At 41.5% G+C, this 14,178-nt stretch overlaps 1 protein-coding gene across 1 annotated transcript in view; it reads right to left on the minus strand.

Moving 5' to 3' along the window:
* Window positions 1-407: 407 nt before the first annotated feature.
* Window positions 408-14,178, minus strand: part of LOC146624257 (rho guanine nucleotide exchange factor TIAM1-like) — a 35,217-nt gene continuing 21,446 nt past the window's right edge. The window contains exons 17-28 of the mRNA XM_085364520.1: window positions 6,726-6,950; window positions 6,369-6,437; window positions 6,132-6,257; window positions 5,750-5,858; window positions 5,440-5,619; window positions 5,168-5,286; window positions 4,957-5,065; window positions 3,219-3,277; window positions 2,794-2,890; window positions 1,872-1,959; window positions 1,287-1,459; window positions 408-1,039 (exon numbers count right to left, since the gene is read on the minus strand). Of these exons, the coding sequence (XP_085220646.1) occupies window positions 408-1,039; window positions 1,287-1,459; window positions 1,872-1,959; window positions 2,794-2,890; window positions 3,219-3,277; window positions 4,957-5,065; window positions 5,168-5,286; window positions 5,440-5,619; window positions 5,750-5,858; window positions 6,132-6,257; window positions 6,369-6,437; window positions 6,726-6,950 (1,986 nt within the window). The remainder of the gene's footprint in view (window positions 1,040-1,286; window positions 1,460-1,871; window positions 1,960-2,793; window positions 2,891-3,218; window positions 3,278-4,956; window positions 5,066-5,167; window positions 5,287-5,439; window positions 5,620-5,749; window positions 5,859-6,131; window positions 6,258-6,368; window positions 6,438-6,725; window positions 6,951-14,178) is intronic.

Here is a 14,178-nt window from a genome sequence, read left to right on the forward strand (position 1 = left end):
ATAGACTTTTTGGCCTGAAGGTCACAGTTCAGTGGTGATGTCTCCTCTGTAAAATGTGTGCGTGGTGCAGTAGCTGCCTTTACTTTCTGTGTCTGTGCACACATGCACTTACTGTTTGTTTATCCACATGAAGACACGCTTGCTCATTGACTCGCGTGCACATCCAGTGCTGTGTTCCTCATATGTTTACCTGCACTTCCTTGTTACTTTTTCCCCCCCTCTGGGTGCTTCAGTACTTCAGGATTGTCAGAACACGGGAGGATGTGGGTGAGGTGGAAGGAGAGGGTTGTGCAGAGATACAGGCAGGATTTGTTGAGGTTCCCCAAATTCTACACTTTTAAAGCTTTTATCTGTCCTCACACCTTTTCTTTGACTCCTACATTATCCTACATAATCTTCATCATCTATCAGAAGACGTCACTGTTGGCAAAGTCGTCCCGCCGCACCCAGATGACATCGTGGTCCTGGTTTGTGGCCCCCTCCACAGCACACTGCTTCAAGGAAGCGACCTTTAAAGTTGAGGTTGCACTGCTCGGGAGAGAAGCACCGCAGGAAGTAATGGAGTCTACCAAGCTGGAGTCATCCCCATGCTTTGTTCGATCAGCGTCCTCCTCCTGCATGATCTCACACTCTGCTCCTCCATTCAGGTTGATGTCTTTGCCCTGTAGGTTCAGTCCTTTCATCTGCTCCTCCAGGTTGTCCAGTTTCGTCGACATGGCTCGGACAGACGTGCAGTACTCGTCGTCGTCGCTCAAAATGTCCGTCTCCTTCACCTGCCCGACATCGGTGCCCTCACACTGATTTTCATAGCAGCCCAGGTTGAACTGCTCTTCCACCCAGCGGTCCGTGTCCTCTCCCTGAGGTTTGCAAGGCTGAAGTTGATCAGACAAGTCGGATTTGGAGCAAGGGCGGGAAGAACGAGACGAGGGGTCTTCATGAGTGCTGTTGTTGTTGTCTCCGTGGAAAACCAAGTCGGTATCGATGGTGATGCGGTTCCTCACCAACCGCCTGCGAGCTAGCGTTCGAGATGGAGCTGAGGCTAAACAGAGAAAGACAGGAAGGCGTCACCAGTCAAGGTCATTACTCTCAACCCAAACTAAACTGAGAAGATTTTAGTTAACTGAAATAAACATCAAATTAGACTTTTCCTGTCTTTCCTAATTAATGCCAAAATATGATGCATTTATAATAAAAAGTAATATACAGAACTATAATCAATCTGTTACTGCCTAAGCATGTTTGTCTGCATTGCTATTGAAACAGAACATATATTCAAACTCTGTCACCTGCTCTGTTCATGGTGGGCCGCACCCCTTTAAGGGCAGAAAGACGCTTGCCCCCAAATGGGACATACTGCTGGCTGGGGGGAAGACACTCTGTCTTAAGCAGCTGCCGTCGTTGCTTCTCCCTAAGGATGGAGTGAACTGCTTTCAGGAAGTCCTTCTTACTCTCTGGAGAACTGCAGATCAGACAAGAAAACATGAAAGACCATGAAAATATTGTAAGAGAGAGGTAGCTTCAGTTTGATGGGGTTCTAACTCCCCCCCACAAATCTTCATTTTTGTAACTGCTGGGGGTCTGCTAACTGTTTCATGCTCTTATTTGGAACGCTCTTCCTCAGCCTATCAGGTCAGCTGAATCAGTGCCTAGTTTTGAAAGACTACTAAAAATAATTTCTATAGGTTCTCTTTTCTTCAATCTTTTGCCAATTATCTGTGGCCTTTTGTGTGTATGCAGGAAAAAATGACCATGACTTTGTGAAACATGTATAAATATGTACATTTAATTTAAAAAAATGTTTTTTTAAAGTGCTATACAAATAACCTTATTATTCGTGTTCATACGTTTTGAATCTGTATGTGCAGTTTTACCTGAAGCACAACTGGAAGCTTCTCTCTGGTCTTCCTTCAGATTCAGACCTCGTGTGGACAATTTCACAGTCCGCCGTGGCCTCTGAGTCTGAGAAAGGCCCAGAAGAGAAAAGATGTGAAATACATTTGCAGAAGTATTCAGTTAATTTCCATCATCAATTTCTTTTCCCTTAACAACAGGCCATTAGGCAGATAAACAGCCTTGTTTGGGCTGAATCGCCGGAGGGTGATTTAAAGTTCAGTTAGGACACAGAGAAGATGTGAGAAAGAAGGCATGCAGATCTACTAATGAGTATTTATCTGTTGTGTCTACAAAAGGTTATTTATTTTCTGCAGGAGAGGAAAGCAGCATCACTGACAGGCCTCCAAAGCATCTTAAGCGTCTGTCACAAAATGCTGATTTATAACCGCGGTTATTTTGGGGAACAGGGTAACATGCAAATGATCTTTTCAATGATCTTGGCATAAAAACTAAAAAAAGAGCAATTTTGCCTTGGATAGTCTGGTAATGGCTTTAGGCACTTTAAGGTTAGGCTAATTAATGCATTAAACAAGTCATAGCCTCTAACACATAGAAAATCCAAAATCCTTTCATGATTTTTTCTCGTTTCTTCATGAAAACACTTTTATTAATGTAAATTTTGAGCTTATCGCTACTCTTCCTAAAAAAAAATAATAATAAAAAAAATGTTGATATGTTGTTGTCCAACACATTCATACATTATAGACTAATGGTCAAATAATACATTTTTATTGCACAGGTCTTCTATTTGAAGATATGCTATAACTAAATCCATGTGTTTCTGGTGTAATTAGTCCATTCATGTTTATGTAAAACTCCAAATCAGTCCTCAAAATGCTAACAGTACCTACGGGAAAATATTAAAAATTGCTGCATGTTAGTATATTTAAATATACTCACTTGGGAGGGTTCGGACTTGCAGAGAATCGGTTGCAATCATGTGACGGAAGCGGATGGGATCTTTTTCATCGCCCCCAGACCCGCGATGAGATGCACCCTGAAAGATAGAGACTGGTCAGATATTTAATGCATAACCGCTGCAGTGCATCAACATGACAGCAGAGAGCATCAGAGTGCAGGGAGAGAGAGGGTTCATTGAACAGACACAAGTATCTACTATACTGTACTATGGGGAGCGTGCACACACGCAGTTACTGCAGCTGCCAATAACTGCCCTCACACAACCATGAAACATTAGCTTAATTATTTCTGTCCCGCATGCAATGTAAAAAGAGAACACGTTAAAAGCACTTCAGAGGATGTGCACCCTCCATCACTGTGTCTTAAAATGCAATTAAAATTAAAAGTCCAAAAAAGGTACTTACAATTTTTTTCCTGTGCTTAGAGCAGTCCTTGTAGACAAATACAACTGCTGTTTTGAACACTGCATGCGGGCAGAGAGAGAGAGGGGGAGAAAAGAAGTGAGAGAATTGATTAACAGGGTCTGCATTCGTTCTTTGCGCAACAAGCAACTTCTACTCACTGTCGCCTTGCCCAAGAAAGCACATATAATAAGCAGATGTAATATTTATTGTCAAAAGTGTCTCAGCTGAGTGCATTTTAAAACACATCCCAGGCACTTCTGAGTAGGTGTGTGAGAACTGCATATCACACCATTAATAATCACTTCACTCAAAAAGTGAAAAACAATGTAAAGATCCCAGTTTGCATGACTGGGTCCATTTGCCCATTAACTGAAATAGCACCGAGCAGTACCAAAGCCTGACAGTAAAGCCTCACACGAAACAGTAAAGTATTCATAAATGCAGAGCAAGTGCTCTTTCATAAAAATGTAACTGCATGTAGCTCCTCTGATAAGTTTAGAAATGTTCATGATGAACAAGAATGTCATGGCAACACTGGTTTATTTTCTGGGATGATATTTTTACATCTTTGACATAAAAAAAAGGTGCAAAAGTTGTGGTTTATTACATACATGACAGGTTCTGCTTGGTCACATATTTGAAACAACTTGTTTTGGCAGCATCAATAGTTTCCTGGGAAATACCCAACTTTCACAGACAGACCACATATTTGCCATCATTTGTGGAGACCGTTCTAAAATGTTTATCCTAGCCCCGTTCATCCATCAGTGCAGGTGTTCATTGAGTTGAATGCATCACCTTTATCTCTCCAACATACCTCCAGTCTCTTTATCTCATCTGACCTCAAATTTATACTGGGTTCAGTGCAGTTAGCTGCAAACTCAGGTTCCTCTTAAGGATCCTGACCATCAGAACCAAGTTCTTCTGCGCTGAGGGTTGTAGATTATTCCGAGAGATATTCTTGAGTTGTGTTAATCTTCAGTCATATCTACACTGAGTTTCTGAGACTTTCCCGTTGCACTGTGTGCCAATTGAGCCAATGAGAGTTGTCAAATTAACTCTTTGAGGGTTGCGATAGAGAAGCTACTAGCTGTGAACTGTGAGGACTAAAGGGGAGTTAAGAACAAGGACATTAAGTAAAGTTAAGTAGCTTTCAGCACCACTGAATTAATAATCTAAGTTTACGTCATTTCAATTTAAAACAGGACGGCACATTACTTAGCATTAGTACTTGGATCCATTATGTAAATGTGACAGCAATTTTTCACCTGCAGTCCCTCATGTGGGTGTTGATTTCTATTAATTGTGCTTGTTCTACAATCATTCTGCCCCATGAAAAAAAAAAAACCCTGTTAAAATTATGAAAAATAGAATATAATAATGACATTCATGTCCATTATGCAAACTTCCAGCTTCAGCTGCATCTATGGCAGAGTGCACTAGAATTAGCAATGCTTGGTCTACACAGGTTTTTAATCTATCCTGTGCATAAAGACGCAAACTGTATATTGACCTTTTTTGATTATTCATAAAGAAGAGCTGAGGCTGAAAATGAAACCTATGATAACTCAAAATGTAGACAGTTGATCAGTTTAGGTTTGTAATCACATTAAACATCAGTACAACAAATCCCCACTTTATGGAGACTCTGTTATATTGTAGGTATATCTCTGTGTTATGTAAGGAGGTATTCCCGGCAGCCTGAATTTCAGGTGGTATAATCTACATAAAACCGTACCAAAAGCAGCTAAATCCGGGTCCTTTTTGCTCTTGGCCAAAGAGGTTTGAGGGTTTATCCATGCCACTGTAGAATGTAGTAAAAGATCCCCCATCGAGAGGTCAGCCACCTGTGATGCATAAAGTAAAAAAAAACAACATGTTAACAAAAAAAGCAAATAAGTCACAGGATCATTCACTGGGCTTAAGGCTGATACATTAATGTGTTCTACCTCTTTTTTATCAGCAGTCTGCTCGTTGATCAGCTGGTCAAAAACAGCGCCGTACTCCTCATGAAGCTTTTGCATCTCATTGATGTGACTTGCAACTTTGTTCATGGCCTTAATTGCAACTACATGGGGCAAATATTTATAGTTAAAACCCCAAATCATTGATTCACCAACACCATATCCTGAATATACAAAGTTCTATGTAGCAGGCGAGTAGATGATGATGTACCATTTCACCACAGTTTTAAATGCTCAATGAAAAAAAGGATACTTACCATCCAGGTGGTAGTGTTCCTCACTGTCCGGGTCAGTGAGAGAATAGAGCTCCCTTAGCAGAAGTGGATACTTCAGCACTCTTTGGATTGGTTTGATCAGGTAAGACTCGAGAGTGGATGAATGTTGCTGTCTGGGATTTTTCTCAGCCAGGAAGGCCTTGAATTCTGGATCGGTCTTTGCTGGAGGAGCGGAAATTTAAACACCGATTTATTTTGTGTAAGGCACAAGGTAACGCAAAGACTTGCTTTTAAAAATAGTAAGGGGTGACTGCATGCTTGGCATGAGGCAAGAATCTGTTAATGTTTTTACCTTTAGCGAGGACCTTTGGGACTTTGGTGTGACTGGCGCAGAAGGCGCTGTAAATCTTAAAGCGATCAGCATAATACAGGAATGACCCACCCAACGAGAACAGCACCTTCTGCAAAAACAGACGAGCATAACATACAATCATAAGATTATATGATCGCATTTAAATGATGGCAACGCACATTATGTGGAAATTCCAATTTTGAGAAGCTGCTAAATAAGAAAGAGTCTCAACTTTTTCTTTTTTTTTTTGACTAACATAAGCTCTTTATTATGCGTTATACAAACAGCAGTACCAAGGGGGAGTGTTCCCTAAATGAGACAAAATAATTAGAGGATTTGAAGCCAAATGAAGCAGTTGGGTCTAAAATCAACATTCATTCACCTTAAATTGCTCCACCCTTTCCAGCCTCTCCTGGTCTGGCATCAGCCTGATTCCATCTTCCAGCGTGCGTAGGAACTCCACCTGGAATTCCACCATCTCTCCGAGGTTACCAAACAAAACGTCCAGCTGCAACACACATCACTGTCAGCACTACTTTCGAGCAAAAATCGTGTATAGGTTATGGTATCTAAGCAGTTTATTTCAATTCTTGGATAATAAATATCAAGTGAAGAGTACCTCATCCTGAGTCAGGAAGCTCTTTTCCTGCAAAGGTTTCAAGTAGCGCTCTATTAGGCAGTTCAGATCCTGAATGAGACAGATATAAACAAGATCAGCCTGTCATCAGATGCTCGAGGAGGAATGAGGCATGTCTTGTGTCTGTTGATTTGAAGGCTATTTAATGAATCATTTGCAAAGATTTTAAAGAATGGATAGAAGTCAACCGCTTGCGGGTTTCAACATAACTCACACTGACACAAAAGTATTTCAGCGACGATGACACAGGAACACACTTGGCAAAACATTTGTGAGTCTGAGACCGTAGCTGCATTCTTGCGGCACGCTCAAAGAACACTTCAGAGACCCTGTACTCACTTTGACATAAGTCTTCTCCGTCTCCACCAATTCATTGATGACCTTGCGCAGTTTGTCAGCGTGGGAGAGCTGTTTCTGTGTGGCCGCGGCTGCTGTGGGTGGTAAAACCGACACAGGGCTCGGAGAAAGGGATGACGAAGACGATGAGGAGGACGACGACATCGGGCACTCGGGGGGATTGATGTCATGAAGGCCGCGGCAGAAAACAGTGACCTGCTCTGTGCTCTGCTCAGAAAGAAAAGGAAGCAGAGCATGCAGAATTTTTAAGGGACCGCTTTAAAAACCACTCACAAAAATTAATAAAATAACTAAATGACTATAATATGTAGGTTTATTTTGAGACGTACGCATTCATCATTAACAAGACATTAAACGCATTCCTACAGTCTGCTATGTATCAAAGACACCAAACATGAAGTCTAAGGAGCTTGGAAAGAAAAGAGTCTGGACTTTTTTAATTTGCTTGAAGACGCCTCACCTCTCATCCGAGAAGCTTCTTCAGTTCTAGGGTCAAATGAGGGTCCTCTTTTGAGGAAGAGAAAGAAGCCATCTATGTCCTCTGTGAACGACCATCTTTGAACAGAGGCGGTGGCTTGCGACACGAACTGTCTGCCATCCAGTTCTGAGATCCCTTCCCAGACGCCTTAACGCCCACTCACATCCTGGGCCATCTGACCTCAGGAAATGATAGGGTGTGGTTAGGTTTCACAATGAGCCCACCCGAAACCTTGGCTGATTGTGACCCACACCCATTTTGACACCTTGGCTCGTGCGATTAGGTAGAGGATCATTAGGGGGGTCCATTGTCCCTCTTGGGGGGATACTCCCACAGGGTTTAAAACTGGGACTCTCTACCATTTGACCCTAGAACTGAAGAAGCTTCTCGGATGAGAGGTGAAACGTCTTCAAACAACTTAAAGAAGTCCAGAAGCTTTTCTTTCCAAGCTCCTTAGACTACAATGGCCTGGATGACTGAGAACCTTCACAGACATACCAAACATGAAGAAACCTGCTAGATTCAGATTGTTAGCAGACCTAATAAGGGACTTGTCGCCTCCTGCTCCTTTTCTGCAACTATAAAACCAGCATTCTCTGATATTACTCTTAGAACTTGTTCAGTAATGACCAGAAACACATGTCACACATCATCCATAACATTACACACTGGAACCAAACACTGAGAAGAATATATTATGAACATGAACACAACAGAGCGCTGCATATTGAAAAATGGACAAAGTGAAAAAGCAGCAGCATCCAAACCAACAGGCTGAGTGTGTTTTTAAAAAAAATCTAATGTTCTACAAGTAATACAGCAGCATGTCTCCCTGCTGCACCAATGGTTATGAGTCTTTCCAGCATCTGCCAATACTTTCTACAACAGACTTCCTGTAGGTAAAGAGGTGTCTCTGAATTCAAACCCAGAGTTCAATAGTTTTCTTTGCAAGCCCAGGCAGGCTGTCACAAGGACTGAGTTCTTCTGAGAAATCTAGAAAAAAATAGATGTACATGTGCATATTATAGATTCTCTTTCTAACACCAACTATAAGAGAGCTCAACTCTAAAAATCTCATTAATTACCAGTCCTCCTGTCCAGAGATGACACTGAACCTTTATTGTTTATTTCCAGTGTACATGTTAATCATTTATAAAGCAACCTTTAAAGAAAGGCAAAAGAATGTGATCGAGAAGAAAACTACAGGTAATTTAAACTCTAAGGGACAAACAAAGACACTAAAACCATCACAAAGTAAAACTACAAACTGAGTCGTGTCAAGCTGATTGATGATGCAAGTTTAAATCTGTATTATCTGTAGGCAGCACAAAACAGGTTTGATCCTATTTCAATCGCCATTTACTTAAACGGGATGCCACCAGTGTTACTCACGGAAGCGCTTTTGAGAACATATGTTACAAAACTATCATTTTTATGGGTTCAGTGAAAGTGTTTACTTATTGTAATCTCTGATATGGCAGTACACCTCACTGTGTGCTGCTGATAGCTGATTTACATAAACTGGTCAGCTGGGGAAGTAGCTTGTCTTTACTGATTCAATGCCTTGTCTCCTGCTGGACTGCAGCAATGACAAACATAATTTTCCATTGTGGTATTCAAACCAGTTTTGCAAGTTTGCTACACACACACACACACACACACACACACACACACACACACACACACACACACACACACACTTGTTTGCACAGCAGAATTGGGCAAACAAAGATTATCGACAGTCCTCCTATCACTAACTAACTACAGTCACAATAATAAACACTTACCACAAAATGAACTAAAAGTCTGAATACAAGTAAAATGACACAGGTAACTGAATTTTGTGTAGCATCCAAATAATTTACATTGCTTACAAAGGTAATAACCGCATTAAAAAACATATCCACAATAAAGACCCTTTAAACTCCCCAAACTGACCTTACACATCGCCGAGAACAAGTTTTATCAGACATTAAATCTTGTTCACCGAAAACAGAATACTAAGGACCGGAAAAGCATGCAAGGATGAATGTGCTGCGATCTGTGCAGTGAGAATTCCTTCGTGTTTCTAAACACAACAAGCCGAGCAATGACACTGCCATTTTTGGCCCTAAAAGCGAGGTCTCGCCCTTGACTGCCGAGTGGCAGATGGGGCAGTGGCAGAGACAGATGACAAGAGATGGGGAACGAGGAAGGAGAAGAAGAATGGCAACATGATGCCGCACCATGACCAATAACTAACTTTCACACTGGCAATCTAAGTGACATAGAGAAAATTGTGAAGAGCATAACTAATAGGATTCAATGACTATTTATCTGGGGTTTATTTAAACCCCAAAACAAACAAGTGCAAGCTTCGATCGCAGATTCTAATGTGCAGTATAACAGTCATTAGCTCGTCCAGAATCGATGCCATTTTACTCCCCATGCCACTGAGATATAAACACGATATAGTAAATAATAATAATAATAATGTCTAAAAAAAAAAGGGTAGCTCATACACTCAAAATGTGTCATAAGATACAAATATTACATAAAATATTAAAAAGGGTTGTACAACTAGGGATTGCACTAAGCATAAGCTTAGCATTGCTGGTACAATACCATGACATTATCACTAACCTTTGTGGGATTGCATCCACAACACAAGCCACCTCTCACACACACACACACACACACACACACACACACACACACACACAAACAAGAGTGCACAGCTCACCAGCTGTAACATGTCATAGATGGATTCGGTCGGTGGCTTAGAATTTCTTCTTCTCCTAAAAGCGGACATCCCGGCAGGTGAAGTTTCGACGAGAAATCAGGTTTTCATTTCCTGTCCTGCTTTTCAATTCCAGAGTGCTTCCACTCTTCCTCTGCCCCGGGAAGGCTGTGTTTTTCTGCCCTGTGCAGAATGTAGAGTTGCCGAACTTGTCCAGCTAAACTGATCAGAAGTGCTAAAGGAGATGCCTGCTATTCAACACTCACCCTCCTCTGCAAAACACTGCAGCTGGTAAAATCATTACTGTGGCAGCTGAACAAATGGGTCATTAGGCAGACTGAACAGAACAGATTGCAATGAACAACAGCACTCCCATGTCACCTTATCCTACAGCGTCTATCCAATCACTTTCTATTTTTTCAATCCACCGGCTGTCTCTGCATGCTGCCCTGAGCGCCAGTCTCCACTCTCTTCTTTGCCTCGTATCTGTCCTCGTTGCCTCTTCCACTTTTCTGTCCAGGTGTTTGAGAGGAGCGGTGGCAGGCGGCGTAGAACAAAACATTAAATAACAAGATCAAACCTCACACCCTCATGAGAGATGTAAGAAGAGATGGGAGGAGAAAGGAGGGAGGAGAGAATGGGTGTTGAAGAGGCAGTGGGTGGTGGGAGCCAAACACTCCAACAGGCATCTGCCTTCTCTCTCTCTCTCTCTTTCTCTCTCTCTCTCTCTCTCTCACTCATCACTGCTGAGAAAGACTTATGTCACTACATGCTTGTATTTGAACTTGCGCTCCGTTTGGAAATGGGTTTTAAGAAATACCGTGGTTAACGCAATTATTTCTAGAATAACGACAAAAAGAACACGTGGAAACCAACTCAGAAAAAGTTTGTGCCCTAATGCATCAACTATGCATCCCACAGTCAAACCAGTTCTTGCCATTTCCAGAAACTATGTCACACAGGTCAGAATAAGTTCTTTCTGAACATTGAAAATGGCAAAAAATAAGTATATTCCACATAAACGATAAACTTTAATCCTTTTTATAAAAACAACAGTTGGAGTGGAGAAAGAGAGTCGCAGCTTTTCTCCAAGTCCAGCACATGCAGTCTTTATTAGCACAGTGACTAAATGTACTATATCCTTGACTCGGAACAGACAGGGAGGAAAGTCTAGTATGACAGAGGAGCATGGAGGCAAGCACAAACCTGCTCTAACACCCATCAGCTGAAACCATGCTGAGCGAGAGCCAGAATAACCAGAGATTGCTCATATCCACACACTTGGCACACAGAAGCACAGCACACACATCATTTCACAGCTATGCAGTGAATTTTGACATGCAATAAACACACACACGTATAAGTAAATGGAAATGTCTAGCAATTCTTACGGACGTGCCTCCAATGCCTCCTTGCACAGTGTTTGTCTAAAAGAACAAGCATTTACTTGTCAATATTTGAGCATGGACAGGAAGGAGGGAGGGAGGAGAAAGGAAAGGAAAGGAAAGGAAAGGAGGATATGTCTTGAAGTTCAATTTCACTGGAGATCAGGAAAACATGCAAATCCATAAATCCCTGCAAGGACTGATGGGATATACAGAGAGAGACTTAAATCATATAATCTGAAAGCATGATTATGTTACGACATGAGTCTTCATAAATCTGCACAGGAACATTTCGAATTCAGAGCCGTGGATTTGCAGACTACAGGCTTCAACTCAAAGTTGTAATGGGTGAAAAAAGTTAGAGGCACTTTTTTTATTCCCTTAAACAGCAGCAACCAGCCAGTTCTGATAACACAGCATTAGAGGATTAAGTCGTGTACATTTGAATTTATTTAAATTTTGGAAAACCATCAGAAAGAATGTGTTTTCTTGGTGTGTGTTTACCAAAATATTCTAACACTAACATACAAATTGATGTGTTATTTCTGCATCCTCAGTGTTGACTTTGTGAAGATTATTGCTGCCTTAGAGGCTTCATAAATCAGCACAGTGCTCCCTCCAGTGGAATTTCTGTGGAAGAACAACAGCATCTGAGACAAAGGTGAAAAGGCCCGATTGGAGGGAAGGGGGGCAAGTGAAAGCATAACTGAAGACTTGTGCCACTTATACAGTCATAATAGCCAGAAGCTATAATAATTATATTAAACAAATAGACTAACTCCAAATGAACAACTGGAATTATATCATCAAGAATAAATCAAAACAAACCTTGATAAAAATTGCACACCACCCTTCAAACACTGAATAATGTATTTTCTATTTCAAATGCCCTCAAGCCAAACTATTAGACATTTGTAAATTATTATCACACTTGTCAGTGAGGCTGACTACACCTTGGAGAACACTAGCAATCACCGACATCTCTACTATCACCGTTATCCTGAGAAATCGGCGCTTTTTTCTCTGGTCGGTTTATCATAGCGGGGAGGTTGCTCTGTGCTTTGTCTAAAATAATGAACATTCCCATATCCCCCGGCTAGCCAGACACTCATTTATCTCCACTAAATGATGTGAAACACTGTGGAGAATGGAGTAATTAGAATGTGGGGATAATTAAAATTGTCCCACTTTGCCTCGTTTTCCTCACTCCTCTGCCACCATGGCACCGCAGGCGCTGGGTGAAATGAGGTAAGACGCAATCCGCAGCACTTCGAAGCTTTTCCAAACAGGAGACTTGAGAAACAAAAGGCTGATCAACATAAAGAAAGGACAAATAGTTTGGGTGAATGTGTGTTTGTTTTTGAAGAAAATGCCACAGTTTTGGCAGTCTGTGGCAAGTTTGGATTGAGCATCCAAGTGTTCAGGCTAAGGTCAGTGCCCACAGCCGGCTGGAGAGCTAAGGGAGCGGGGCTGTTTTAAGTGCCAACGGCATCCTCATGTTGTTTATGGTAATGAACAGCAGGGGGTTCGTGAGGAGGAGGGTGGAAAAAGACCCAAGATCAGAATGAAACTACAAGGACAGAAGGAAAGAAAGGGCATTCAAAACAAGACGGCAGATGAAGGTGCTGGATGAAAAGAAAAGAGCTGCTGTGTCTGATGGTCATGGTCACATTGTTGCTCTCAATGTGGAAAATAATATGACAGTAAATCAAAAATCTAAGGAAATTAGGGGTACAGCAAAGGTAAAGATGAAAGGAAAGGATGGAAAAAAGCAGCAGGGCACAAATCAGACAGCTCGTGTTAGACGAGAGCAGGAGGTGAAAGACACAAAGCTGAGATGAAGATCACTGACTTAACACTTGTGTTCTATTCTTGTTTACTGGTTTGCAGTGAATATTTTTTCCCTCTTATAAACAATCCCGATTAGTCAAGTACATTAGCCTGTATGGCTGTGTGGCTGAAAGAGGTCGATTCCCCGAAAAGGCTTTGGATTTGTTGGCCATATATTTCGGATCCCAGTTTTGACTGATTACTGAATTTAACCATACAGCAGATACACAGAAGAACAACTGTGAGGTTAAAACGGCAAAGCAATTTTCAATGTTAATTAAAAACTGCGAAGAGTTTCAGAAAGTTTTGTGCGGCATCTTCAACTAAATGTTTTCTTTCATCATGAGTTCAAATTAGAGTCTCATCTATATCAAGAGCAAGGCAAGCTTTTCTTTAAGTATTTCACTCACTTCTAAAACTGGCACATTGGAATCATGGAGGAGTCTTCACTGAAGCTGCATTTGACCTCACCCATTAGCTCTCCCTTGAGATTGAAACTCATTGACACAAAATGAAGAGTGAATACAGCGATGTCCCTTCCCTTTCTTCTTTGTTCATGCCTAGGTTATCAACACTGGTCCAAAAAAGGAAAAAATGTTTCCGGTGGTTACTGGCTATCAGACAGTGTCATGGTAATGGAAGTGACAAGCGTATCAGAGGGAGAGTGGATGGCACACGGCCTGTCCCAGCAATCACTGCGTCGACCCTGATCAGTCCAGACATAATCTTAATTAGAAAGTGATGCTGTTCACTCACCTGTCTCCAGTTCAGTGTTCCAGAACGCACACTCGCACCCAACACGTACTATGTGCACATCTGTTAATGTGCCAAGACACATACACACTACATTTTGCTATGAATACGGTGCTGCTAATGCAATATGCTGTCAGCACCACAGAAAACTGTTATCGGAGGAAGAATATGGTTATGATTACAGTGTTAAATCCGTAGGATTCACAGACTCACTGTAACCATCATGTTGGGCTTATATATGCCCTATATATTATGACTGTGACAACAGAA

The sequence above is a fragment of the Diplotaxodon limnothrissa genome, linkage group LG10 (assembly GCF_057381915.1).
Source record: "Diplotaxodon limnothrissa isolate DT_005_m linkage group LG10, D_limnothrissa_male_GT1.1, whole genome shotgun sequence".
Taxonomy (NCBI): Eukaryota; Metazoa; Chordata; class Actinopteri; order Cichliformes; family Cichlidae; genus Diplotaxodon; species Diplotaxodon limnothrissa.